This window comes from Scyliorhinus torazame, chromosome 5 (genome assembly GCF_047496885.1).
Source record: "Scyliorhinus torazame isolate Kashiwa2021f chromosome 5, sScyTor2.1, whole genome shotgun sequence".
Classification (NCBI taxonomy): domain Eukaryota; kingdom Metazoa; phylum Chordata; class Chondrichthyes; order Carcharhiniformes; family Scyliorhinidae; genus Scyliorhinus; species Scyliorhinus torazame.
In genome coordinates, this window is record NC_092711.1 from 250,381,334 (window position 1) to 250,394,083 (window position 12,750).

The 12,750-nt window shown below is 47.4% G+C and overlaps 1 protein-coding gene across 12 annotated transcripts in view; it reads left to right on the plus strand.

Moving 5' to 3' along the window:
- Positions 1-12,750, plus strand: part of LOC140421035 (Krueppel-like factor 12) — a 236,070-nt gene that overhangs the window by 139,426 nt on the left and 83,894 nt on the right. For 7 of the 12 annotated variants that reach the window (XM_072505336.1, XM_072505332.1, XM_072505330.1 and 4 more), the window contains one exon: positions 11,043-11,120. The exons of the other annotated variants lie outside the window; for them this stretch is intronic. In XM_072505336.1, the coding sequence (XP_072361437.1) occupies positions 11,043-11,120 (78 nt within the window). The remainder of the gene's footprint in view (positions 1-11,042; positions 11,121-12,750) is intronic. 12 annotated transcript variants of the gene reach the window in all.

The window sequence follows — 12,750 nt, forward strand, 5'->3', positions numbered from 1 at the left end:
GTTCCCTCCATTCTTGGGATCAGTGCCCTACTCATCACGAAGAAGTCTATCCGTGAATAGGCCTTATGTACATGGGAGAAAAAAGAAAACTCTGGCCACCGGCCTGTCAAACCTCCACGGATCCACTCCCCCCATCTGGTCCATAAAACCCTTTAGCACCTTGGCCGCAGCTGGCCTCTTACCTGTCCTTGACCTGGATCGGTCGAATGCTGGGTCCAGTACCATATTAAAGCCCCCCCCTCCCCCCCCCCCCCCCCCCCCAACCACCATTTTCAAACTCCCCACTTCCAGATCCGGGATCCGACTCAACATGCACTTCATAAACCCTGCATCGTCCCAATTCGGGGCATACACATTCACCAGTGCCACCTGGGTCCCCTGCAACCTACCACTCATCATCACGTATCGACCCCCATTATCCGCCACAATGCTCAGCGCCTCGAACGACACCCGCTTCCCCACCAGTATTGCAACCCCTCTGTTCTTCGCATCCAGCCCTGAATTAAAGACCTGCCCTACCCATCCCTTTCTCAGCCTGATCTGATCTACCACCTTCAAGTGCGTCCCCTGAAGCATAACAATATCTGCCTTCAGTCCCTTTAAGTGCGTGAACACCTGGGCCCTCTTGACCGGCCCATTTAGGCCCCTCACATTCCATGTTATTAGCCGGATCAGGGAGCTACTCTCCTCCCTTCCACCCCCCCCCCCCCCCCCCCCACCCCCCGCCCCCCCCAAGCTAGATCACCGTCTAGCCCCCTTGCTTCCCCCATTGCACTCGGGTAAGTCAGCTGACTACTGCTGACCCCGGCCGCTCCCGCCTTTGCCCATCCCCCTCCTTCAGGCCGATGTGAGCACCCCTCCAGCACCACCCCTCCCCATAGGCCCCGCGCCCCCTTCCTCAACGTGGGAAAAAGCCCGCGTTTTCCACATGGGCTAGTCTCGCCCCCTATGGTGCAGCTCCTTTCTCCTACAACCTCACCCCAGTTCCCCACGACCCAGAGCCTCCAGTCCCCCCCCCCCACCTTCGCACACGGGGACCGGCCCCTGCAAAACAGTACCGATACCCACAAAACCCACATATCGCATCCACTCACCCCTTCCCACTCTCCCGCCTTCCCACACAATGAAAAAAACAAACCCAACCCCACATCAAACCCTTAGTTCGAGTCCAACTTCTCGTTTTGTATAATGGTCCATGCCTCATCCGGCGTATCAAAATAATGAAGGCGATCTTGAAAAGTGGCCCACAATCGCGCTGGCTGCAACAGCCCGAACTTCACCCCCTTTCGGTGGAGCACCGCCTTGGCCCGGTTGAATCCAGCCCTCTTCTTAGCCAGCTCTGCACTCCAGTCTTGGTAGATGCGGATTTCCGTATTCTCCCACCTGCTGCTCCGTTCCTTCTTTGCCCATCTCAGGACGCACTGCCTGTCCATGAAGCGGTGAAACCTCACCACTACAGCCCTTGGCAGCTCATTGGCTTTAGGCCTCCTTGCCAGGACTCTGTGAGCCCCATCCAGCTCCAAGGGCCGTGGGAAGGCTCCCGTGCCCATTAACGTGTTCAGCATTGTGGCTACGCATGCCCCAACGTCGGCTCCTTCCACTCCTTCAGGGAGACCCAGAATCCGCAGATTCTCCAGGTCCTCTAACTTTTCCTGCCACTTCTTGTGCATCGCCTCCACTTTCACCGCCAGGCCCAGAATCTCGTCCTCGTTTTCAGAGGCTTTCTGCTGCACCTCTCGAATTGCCGCCCCTTGGGCCTTCTGGGTCTTCAGCTTTTCTATCGACACTTTCATTGGGGCCAGCATTTCTGCTTTCAGCTCCGCAAAGCAGCTTTTCATGAACTCATGCTGCTCCTGTGACCACTGGGCCCACGCTGCCTGGTCTCCACCCGCCGCCATCTTACTTTTCCGCACCCGCTCTCCACTCTGCTCCAAAACCACTTTTTAAATCGCTCCACTCCCGGTCCACCCCATACAATGCTGGGGGAACGTTACTGCTGCCTTCCCACACCGGGAATCGTCGACCAAGTGCTGCTGGGGCTCCTCAAAAGGGCCCAAAAGTCCGTTCTTGGCGGGAGCTGCCGAACGTGCGACATACCCAGACATAGCCGCAACCAGAAGTTCCCATGTTTTGGAATGTTCTACAGCTATATTTTTGTCAACATTGTTTCTGATTTTAGGTTGTAGTCTATCCCACTGCCTCTACTCCACCACCAGTGGTCTGGCTTTCAGCTATTACATCCTTTGAAAGTGCGAATTTCCCTGTTCCCGTGACAGCCTCCCCGAACAGGCGCCGGAATATGGCGGCTAGGGGCTTTTCACAGTAACTTCATTTGAAGCCTACTTGTGACAATAAGCAATTTTCATTTCAATTTGGCTCTGTCGTTAACACGCCTGTGTCAGAGTTAGAATGCTGAGAGTTCAAGACACACTTCTAGACTTGAACTTAAAACTTTGTCTGACATGTCAAGGTACAGCTGACTGGAGTGTTGCATTATTTAAGGTATTGTATTCCAGATGGATAATTGAAGTGAGGCTTTGTAAACCTGGTCAGCTGGGGACAAAAGATTGTGTTGCAGTTTTGCCAATGCTAAGTTGTAGTGAGTGTTGGTTCATCTTTGACTTGTCAAGACGGGCAGCTGGGAAGTAAGAGTCAATGGTGGTGGATTAGAGGTAGTTAGTGTCATCAGGGACAATGGAAGTTAATCCTAGGTTTACAGCTTGTTTCAGAGTGGTTGCATGTAGACCAATGGACCAAGGATGCCATGCTGAGTATCCTCCTGAAGACCTAGTAGAAATAATAATAATCTAATAATCTTTATTGTCACAAGTAGGCTTGCATGAACACTGCAATGAAGTTACTGTGAAAATCCCCTCGTCGCCACACTACGGCACTTGTTCAGGTACACTGAGGGAGAATTCAGAATGTCCAATTCACCTATCAAACACATCTTTCAGGACTTGTGGGAAAAGCCGGAGCACCCGGAGGAAACCCACGCAGACACTGGGAGAACCTGCAGACTCCACACTGACAGTGACCCAAACCGGGAATCAAACCCAGGTCCGTGGGGCTGTGAAGCAACAGTGCTTCCAAATATATGATGCTTTTGATCTTATTGATGTGACTTAATCTGCACTGAAAATAATCTAGAAAACAAAGTATGACCTGTATAGTGATGGATGAGCTATCACATTTAAAAAAAAATTTAGTGTACCCAATTAATTTTTTCCAATTAAGGGGCAATTTAGCGTGGCCAATCCACCTACCCTGCACATCGTTTGGGTTGTGGGAGCGAAATCCACGCAAACACGGGGAGAAAGTGCAAACTCCACACGGACAGTGAAGCAGAGCTGGGATCGAACGTGGGACCTCGGCGCCATGAGGCAGCAATGCTAACCATGCCACCATGCTGCCCTCCAGATGTGCTATCATGTTTAATTGGGGCGACACGATGGTTAGCATTGCTGCCTCACGGAGCCGAGGACCCGGGCTCGATCCTGGCCCCGGGTCACTGTCCGTGTAGAGTTTGCACATTCTGCCTGTGTCTGCAAGCGTCTCACCCCCACAAACCCAAAGCTGTGCAGGGTAGGTCGATAGGCCACGTTAAATTGCCCCTTTAAAAAAGAATTGGGTACTCTAAATTTTTTTAAAAAATCAATTGAGTTTAATTCGCTCCATACTGTGTTACGTGCAACATTAATATTCAATTATTGATTAATTTGTGGAAAATCATAGCTGAGTGGATGTCTCCCCCCACCACCCCATGTCTCCCTCCCTCCCTGATTGATTGCTGATCACTCATCAACTTTATATTCTGGAAACTTTAGGAAAAGCATGGATCTCCGACATCCAGGCCCAGTTTACCATTGCAAGTGTGGTGCAGTAGAATTCCCATTTGCCCTCGCTCAAATTTGGAGGGCCCTGCCCTTGGGTATGGTCGTGGGTAATTTATATAACAGGCACCTCAATGACTCCTGGCCCTGATTGCCAATGACGATCTGCTTGAGGTGCTCCCAGCTACTTCCTGAGTGAAGGAAGATGAAACTTTTTGATCCTGGAGACCATCAACTCCCTTGGCCAAGTGAAAGTGTGAGGCTTCAGTGGGACTGAAGTCAGCTTTTGGCCGACAAGAATTCCATTGAGTTCTACAGAGAGCGTAACAAAAAGGCCCTTTTTTGGCTTTAACATGTTTTGGGAGGCTCTGAGATCATCAAAGCACAATATGAATGCAATAATTTATTTCCTTTATAATGGGCAGAGGTTCTTGGGGAAGCCTGGGACTTGCCCCAGATATCTTCCAGGATATTTGTACATGAAAAGAAAATACGTAATAGGGCAATACAAGGTACACAATGCAAATACATAGACACTGGCATTGTGCGAAGCATACAGGGGTGTGGTATTAATCAGATCAGTCCATAGGAGGGTTGTTTAGGATTCTGGTAACAGCGGAGAAGAAGCTGGTTTTCAACCTGTTTCTGAGTTTTCTCAGACTTTTGTATCTCCTGCCCGATGGAAGAAGTTGGAAGAGCGAGTAAGCCGGATGGGAAGGGTCTTTGATTATGCTGCCCGCTTTCCCAAGGCAGCGGGAGATGTAGAAAGTGTCAATGGATGGGAGGCGAGTTTGTGCGCTGGACTGGGCGGTGTTCACGACTCTCTGAAGTTTCTTGTGGTCTTCGGCCGAACAGTTGCCATACCAGGCTATGATGCAGCCAGATAGGATGCTTTCTATTGCGCACCTGTAAAGGTTGGTAAGGGTCAATGTGGACATGCCAAATTTACTTAGTTTCCCGAGGAAGTATAGGCGTGTTGTGCTTTCTTGGTCGTAGCGTCGACGTGAGTGGACCAGGACAGATTGTTGGTGATGTTTACACGTAGGAATTTGAAGCTGTCAACAATCTCCACCCAAGTCCCGTTGATGCAGACCGGGTGTGTATAGTACTTTGCTTCCTGAAGTCAATTCAAGTTTTGCTGGCATTGAGGGAGAGATTGTTGTTGTTACACCACTCCACTAGGTTCTCAATTTCCCTCCTGTATTCTGACTTGTCATGATTCGAGATCCGACCCACTATGATCATGTCGTCAGCAAACCTGTAGATGGAGTTGGAGCCAAAATTTGACACGCAGTTGTGTGTACAGGGAGTACAGTAGGAGACTATGTACGCAGGCTTGCGGGACCCCGGTATTGAGGACTATTGTGGAGGAGGTATTATTGTTTATTCTTACTGATTGTGGTCTATGGGTCAGAAAGTCGAGGATCCAGTTGCAGGGTGAGGAGCCGTCTTGGGTTTAGGAACTTTGATATGAGCTTGGCTGGGATTATGGTGTTGAAGGGGGAGCTGTAGTCAATAAAAGGAGTCTGATGTAGGAGTCCTTGTTGTCGAGATGCTCCAGGGATGAGTGTAGGGCCAGGGAGATGGTGTCTGCTATGGATCGGGTGCAATAGTATGCGAATTCCAGTGGATCTAGACATTCTGGGAGTATGGAGTTGATGTGCCTCATGACCAACCTCTTGAAGCACTTCATTACAATCTATTTCAGGGCCACTGGATGGTAGTCATTGAGGCACGTTGCCTGGCTCTTCTTTGGCAACGGTGTGATGGTTGTCTTCTTGAAGCAGGTGGGGACCTCAGAATGGAGTAGGGAGAGGTTGAAGATGTCCGCGAACATATCTGCCAGCTGGTCTGTGCAGGATCCGTCGCCTTCCGAGGGTTCACTTTCAGGAAGGCTGAAATGACTTCGGAAGCTCTGACGGTGGGTATGGGTGTGCCCGGGTCTCCGGGTCAGCGGTTTGATGGTTTCCTGCTCGAACCGAGCATAGAATGCATTAAGTTCATCGGGGAGGGTTACACTGCTGCCGGAATTACTGTTCGGTTTCGCTTTGTAGCCCGTTATGTTGTTTAGGCCTTGCCACAACCAACGAGAGTCTGTAACGCTAGTAGCTTGGTCTGATATTGTCTTTTGGCATCCCGGTTGGCTTTGCGGAGGTTGTACCTGGATTTCTTGTACTTAACTCCACATCAAGTCCGCTAATCCTTTAATAATCACTTGGAGCTGTGAACTTACAACTGTTCCCACCCCTCCCAACTTTGATAATGACAGGTTGTACAAACAGTAACGAGTAATAATAATGAGAGCCCTTCGGTTTATATCAGCAGATACCTATTGAAAAGCAAGAATAATTTGTTTTCACTCTTGGACACAAGTAGGCAATTTTTTTACAAAGTGTAAAGGGCAGTGGATTTAAATTACTTGACAGCTTAACATACATACCTTCGTCTTTCAAGAGGATTTAGGTCTCCACCATGAAGTTGTAGAACACTCTGTGTTGAGGCCATTCCTAGGGTGGAAATTGCGTCTGCATGTGCTGTGCACTTGAGATTAAATGTCCCACTTGGGTTTCTCTCATAAACTTCACCCGTACCCATTCAAGGAAGAGTGCAGGAGGGCACCAGACATACCTAAAAATGAGCTGTCAAGTTGGCGAAGCTACACATAGGACTATTTGCATGCCAAACAGCAAAAGCATCATGCGACAGACTAAACTATGCGATCTTGCAGCCAATGGTTTAGATGCGGTCCCCGTTTGTGGAGACCAGTACTAACCTGTGCTCGCCTGGGGTCTCCGAGGCAAAAGGATTCGATCCCAACGCCTTGGGTAGATCAGGCGAGTGCATATTAAAGTGAGACTAGCTGCTCACTTTAATATGCATTTTGCCAAATATGGTTCCCGCCCATTGTCGGCAGGATCTAGATCATGATGTCTCGATATTGCGAGGCGTGGCGAGCCTGGTATACCCAGTGAGAGGTCTCCTGCGGGATTTATCCAGATTTTTACCACAGTCATTTTTATTGGCCTTGGGGAATTTCTCACCGGTATACCCCACACTTTGAAATGAATAGGGAGCTGAACTCATGGGTGAGACCGGCTCCGCAGAGATCAGGGTGCTATTTTGCAAGGGTGCCCAGATCTCCAAGTGCGCTTGAGTCCCCCTCCCCCCACCCATGGGCAATGTCACCCCCACTGCACACGCACGCACTGCTCCACACAACCCCAGGTGAGGACACCCCACTATGGAGCTGGTTGCTGATGGCTCCCCTTTTCAGGCCTATCCACTCCTCTGTCGGGCCTCCCCACCACCCTTCATCCCCAAACTATAGGAGCCCTCTTCATACCTGCCCTCATATCTCCCTCATCCCCTCCTTTCATGGGCATGGCCCCCTTCAACCCCCAGCCCTGGCCAGTAACATCCTGGCACCTTGTCATACTGCACTTGGACTCTGGCAGTGACACCTGGGTGCCCTGAGACATTGCCATGGTGCCAGAGGAAGGGCCAGGGGGCCATTCTGCCATGTGCCTGGCCACCCAGGTGTCTCCAATGGTCTGGGACCCTCCCCATCTGCCGTTAGGCCTAGTCCTGGTCCATGTTTGTGTGGACCAGTGCTAAACAGTGCCATGGTAAGGTCTCCCAGGCACGGGTGTTCGTTCCCAGCCTCCGGAGAATTGGGTACTGACATATGCATAATCTGGATCTTGCCCTCTTGCGATCCTGTTAGATCGTGCGAGGCATCCTGAGCATCACAAATCTTGCGAGAGGCCTCTCGTGAGATTTAATGGTCTTGTTGCATCACTGAGTTGGGTGTGGTGATGCCGTTGAATCGCGCCCCTTATCTTTTAACTTCAATGTATAGCCATGGATGTTTATTCCCCCTCTTATATTTCTTCTCTCTCTAATATATTTCCAACAGCCTTCTCAAAAAGTAGGAGCCACTTTTCTGTATTTCGTGATGATTCTTGTTTCCAGATAGATAGATTATTATTTCAATGATCGGAGACTGAACGAACACAATAAAAATGCTCTGTGTTTCAGTTTCCTCTTTTTTTTGAAGATGAAAATTGTAACTCGGGCCTCAATCCAACAGGATCAACTGCATATGATTTAGGGACAGATAGGCTGTGGGTTCTTACCCTCTTCTGAGGTCATAATGCAGCATGGCTCCACCTGAGATAATCTAATGCAACGTAGATTGGGGACTGAATCTTTGCGTGGCTCTGAATTACACTGTGCACTTACTTTATCAGCTATTGGGAACACCCTCCTAATTACCAGTCAGGTTCAATTGTAACATGATATCACAAGAAAGTAAATGTCTCACTGACTTTTTAACCGTCTTAACATAATGACGTAAGCCTATAAAATGTTCTATTTTGCTGATTTCTGTTCTACTTGTACCTTGCAACAGGTGGATGTGACCTTTGAGTGAGATGCATTCTGATGTGTTTGTTTTGTAATAATTGGTCAAAACTATTCAAGTGTTCAGTCAGTGTCTGCTGGCCATGGAATGATGAATGCAGCGACAATGAAATGAGGTGGGCGTTATAGGGAGAGGTTGCACACATGACACCTGGTAGCTATAGCGATGAGAGTACTTTCACGCCCACATTTTCTGCTGAGGCGTAGCACTGTTATGGGCAGGAAGGGTGATATGCTGGATATTTCCCCATAGAATTGGTTACAAAAAGAAATGGGAGGCAGTATAATTTCAGAACTGGCAGCGAAGGTGCTTATCCTGAGGAACTAAACTTAATTTTTGCACCTGAGTGTCTCAGGCCCAAAACCGGCTTGTGTGTGAACATACTAAATGTGAAAAAGTAGTTGAAGGAGAAAACTTCAGGAAAAAATACCATCCGACTCTTCACAATATCCAATGGTGAAAATTCGAGACCTTAATTCTGTTGTACGTTATCATTTTGGCCTGCCAAAACATATGTTGACAAACCACAAATTGAATAAACTCCTTGTAGGACTGAAATTGATGTGCTGCCTCTGACCAGCACGGTAGCACAGTGTTTAGCACTGTTGCTTCATAGTACCAGGGTCGCAGGTTCGATTCCTGCTTGGGTCATTGTCTGTACCGAGTCTGCACGCTCTTCCCGTGTCTGCGTGGGTTTCCTCCGGGTGCTTCGGTTTCCTCCCACAAGTCCCGAAAGACCAGCTTGTTAGGTGAATTGGACGTTCTGAATTCTCCCTCAGTGTACCTGAGCAGGCGGCGGACTGTGGCGGCTAAAGGTTTTTCAAAGTGGCTTCATTGCAGTGTTAATGTGAGCCGACTTGTGACAATAATAAAGAATAATATTGTAAAGTATAAGCCAGAGGGATCAGAGGTTTGCTCAGACCCAACCTTGTATACTGCATCCATTTTTGGGGGTGAAGAAACAAGGCAGACATTCGAGTGTGGAGGTAGTGGAGACAAGATTCACAAGCTCAATCGCAAGATCTTTGAGGAAAGACTGCAGGAGTTTTGGCTTTTCAGCTAAGAAAGAATGTGACAGAGAAGCAGACTGTTTACAGTGGTTCATGATCTAGAACAAGGTGATTGATATTGGTATAAGATTAAGTGCAAGAAATTTAGTACAGCTAGCAGTCTGAAACTTGGGCTGAAAGGCTGTAGAATGTACTACCTGAGTAAGTGATTGAAACAGAAACCATGCCCACGAATAGGTTAGATAGGTCATTGAATGAAAGGGGGATTTAAGGGATATATGGAAACGGGGGATGAATACCAACAAAGACTCTTTGAGCCAATTGACCTTCCCTGTTTTTTGTGGTCTTGAATGCCTGTTCCTCTTTTCCCTGATCCTGGTGAATCCACCAGGATTGAATCATTTACTTGTTTGGCTCTGAACAATGTTTTCGGCTGCCACCAGCTGTCCTGCCTTGGGTAGGGGAGGGGAAACTGGGTGATGTGGCACAGTTGGGAGCCCTTTCAAATGTTTCCGATCCTCTTGCTTTGTGAAATAGAATAAGGGTGATGCGGTTTTTAGCTTTTAAAGCCCACATTGCTGCTTTCTAGCTAAGGTATTACACACTTATCTCACTTATCCTATGGACATACCCACCAAAATATGGCCAGGTGGCTTCTACAGTGGCTGTCACTGCCAGTTAAACACTGGAAGTGGGTGGCTGAATTTAGGCGACAGCAGAATAGTCTCTGGATTCTTTTCATTCCTGACGAGGAAAGCCAATCCCGCAATTTCAAGACCAGGCAAAATAGAATTGTGAGATCGCAGCCATATTCAAACTTTCATTTTTTTGTGTATATTTTGAGAATTTCAAAATGCCAAATCTTTGGAATAATGGGTCCATATTTTCTTTGCGCATGTTTCTCATTTTCTGGTGAATGAAACATTTCTAAACTTCTGTTTTTACCTTTTTCTTAAATAAAAATCTTTATTGTCACAAGTAGGCTTATATTAACACGACAATGAAGTTACTGTGAAAAGCCCCTAGTCGCCACATTCCGGCACCTTTTCGGGTACACTGAGGGAGAATTCAGAATGTCCAAATTACCTAATTTACCTAGACGTGCGGTTAGGTAATTTGGACATTCTGAATTCTCCCTCTGTGTACCCGAACAGGTGCCGGAATGTGGCAACCTGGGGATTTTCACAGTAACTTCATTGCAGTGGATGAAGCCTACTTGTGACAGTAAAGATTATTATTAACAACATGTCTTTTGGGACTTATGAGAGGAAACCAGAGCACTCGGAGGAAACCCACGCAGAGAGAACATGCAGACTCCGCACAGACAGTGACCCAAGCTGGGAATCGAACCTGGGACCCTGGCGCTGTGAAGCTAGGCTGCTAACCACCATGCTACCATGATCTGATGAGAACTCCCAGCTTGGTTATAAATTGCACCCAGATACTTGTGTCCAAATGTTTGCCTTTACTTCCAATAACGACTCTCTTTGGGATAGGAATGGGTTAACTCTGATAAACAACCTACTCCTGACACGTCCCTTGTTCCTTCAATAGGTTCGAATGAATTGTCACTGTCTTGAAGACCATAGTTTTTTTCGCAGGTGTTTAGGTCAAAGAGGAGCAGGGTGATTCATCCCCTCACTATTTTGCTACTTGTTCCTGCTGCTTTGTATAATTACTTTGCTTTGTTGTTGCATGATCTTGCTGAGTTGAAACAGACTGTGACATGTATGTTTGTAACTACAACTGCCTTTCTGTGGTTGTCTTGTGCTTTAGGAAGAGCAGCATCCTGGAGTAGAGGAACAAAGAGATCCCAGAGTACAAATACAACAATCAGTAAAAATTCCACCACAGGTCAGCAAAGCCATAAAAAAGCAAAACCAAGAACTGGGCTTTATTTTTGGAGGGATAGAATTGAAAAGTAGGGATGTTATGTTAAACCTGTATTGAACCTTGGTCAGCCCATAGCTAAGCCTGAATTTCCACTCCCAAGTTGGGTAGCAGTTTTGGGAAATTGCCTGACTGCAAGATCGACTTAGGAAAAATTGCCCCATACCATCAGGGTGGGGTAAATGGGAGCTGACTGGAGTCAGGCCCACTGAAACTGGAAATGGGCTGCCAGGTGCTGAGGTGGGCTGGTTAAGCGGTCCGCCTCGGTGCTCTGAGCCTTCATCCCAATTGTAAGAAAAAGCGTAAAACAAAAAACGGACCCCCTCATATCCCTGATGCTACATTCTGTACCACCTCATGCCCCCCGCCCACCCTCCGTGGCTCTTCATACCCTCCAAGCCAATTCATGATGCCCCTATGCCAACTCCTGATTCTCACACCCACTACACTTTACCCTTAACACCTTCCCATGCCAACTCACCCAGCATCCACCATGGGTAGACCCACTAGCCATGCTAATGAAACAAAATAATGTTCTATCTATTATAGATTTCACTATATGAGAACAAACAGTGATTCATGAAAGCCCATTCAATCCATTTAAATCATTCAAGTACTTAATTCCTTATAAAAACAAACACCTCTATATACTGCCCCACATCAAAATAACCTTTCAAAAACCTCTTGGAGCTGTCAATCAAACTTTGAACTTAAAGTCCTCCCCCCTTCCTCCATGGTAATAGGTTCTAGAAGTAGTTAAGGAGTGATAATTCTACAATGATAATCTTTAGGCTTATGTCAGTAACCAGCTAGTGAATTTGCAAGCAACTGCAGGCTTTTTTCAAAATTTAAAGAACAATGATTTAAATGACTTTAACAGTTCAACTGGCATTACCCACTTTTTACCCACATTCATGTCTACTCTTATTAATGCCAAAGGAATATCTGAGCTCTCCCAAAGGATACCATACTTCTTCAAAGAGCTTCACCAGGTTTAGACCTTTCCCTCAAACATCTAAAACCCACAACACTTATTTCAGGGATAGGGGTGACCAAAACTGCTTCTGAGTGAAGGCAGCTGGCTTTACAGATGGGCAAAATTCATTCCACCCCCACTCTGCGAAAATGATGGGTCCCAGATCCGGGGGAAGATGTTGTGGATTCAGGGTTCTGGCACCATTTGGCTAAGGTTCAGAGCCCTCCTGATTCAGTGAAAACTCAGGCCTGAAGTTCAGAGATGAGAATAACTTAGAGACCATCAGTCAACAAGAAATCCAATAGATAATCCAGAAGAAACATCTGAAGAAAGAAAAGCCTTGCATTTATTTAGAACATTTTATGATCTCTGGATTATCATAGAATTTCGGCCCATCGAGTCTGCACCGGCTCTTGGAAAGAGCACCCTACCCAAGGTCAACACCTCCACCCCATCCCCATAACCCAGCAACCCCACCCAACACTAAGGGCAATTTTGGACACTAAGGGCAATTTATCATGGTGTCGCAAAACGTTTTGCAGCCATGCAGTACCTCAAAAGTGCAGTTGCATCGTTATGTAAGGATCATCCCCAAATGTTTTGTTACCATCCCGTGGT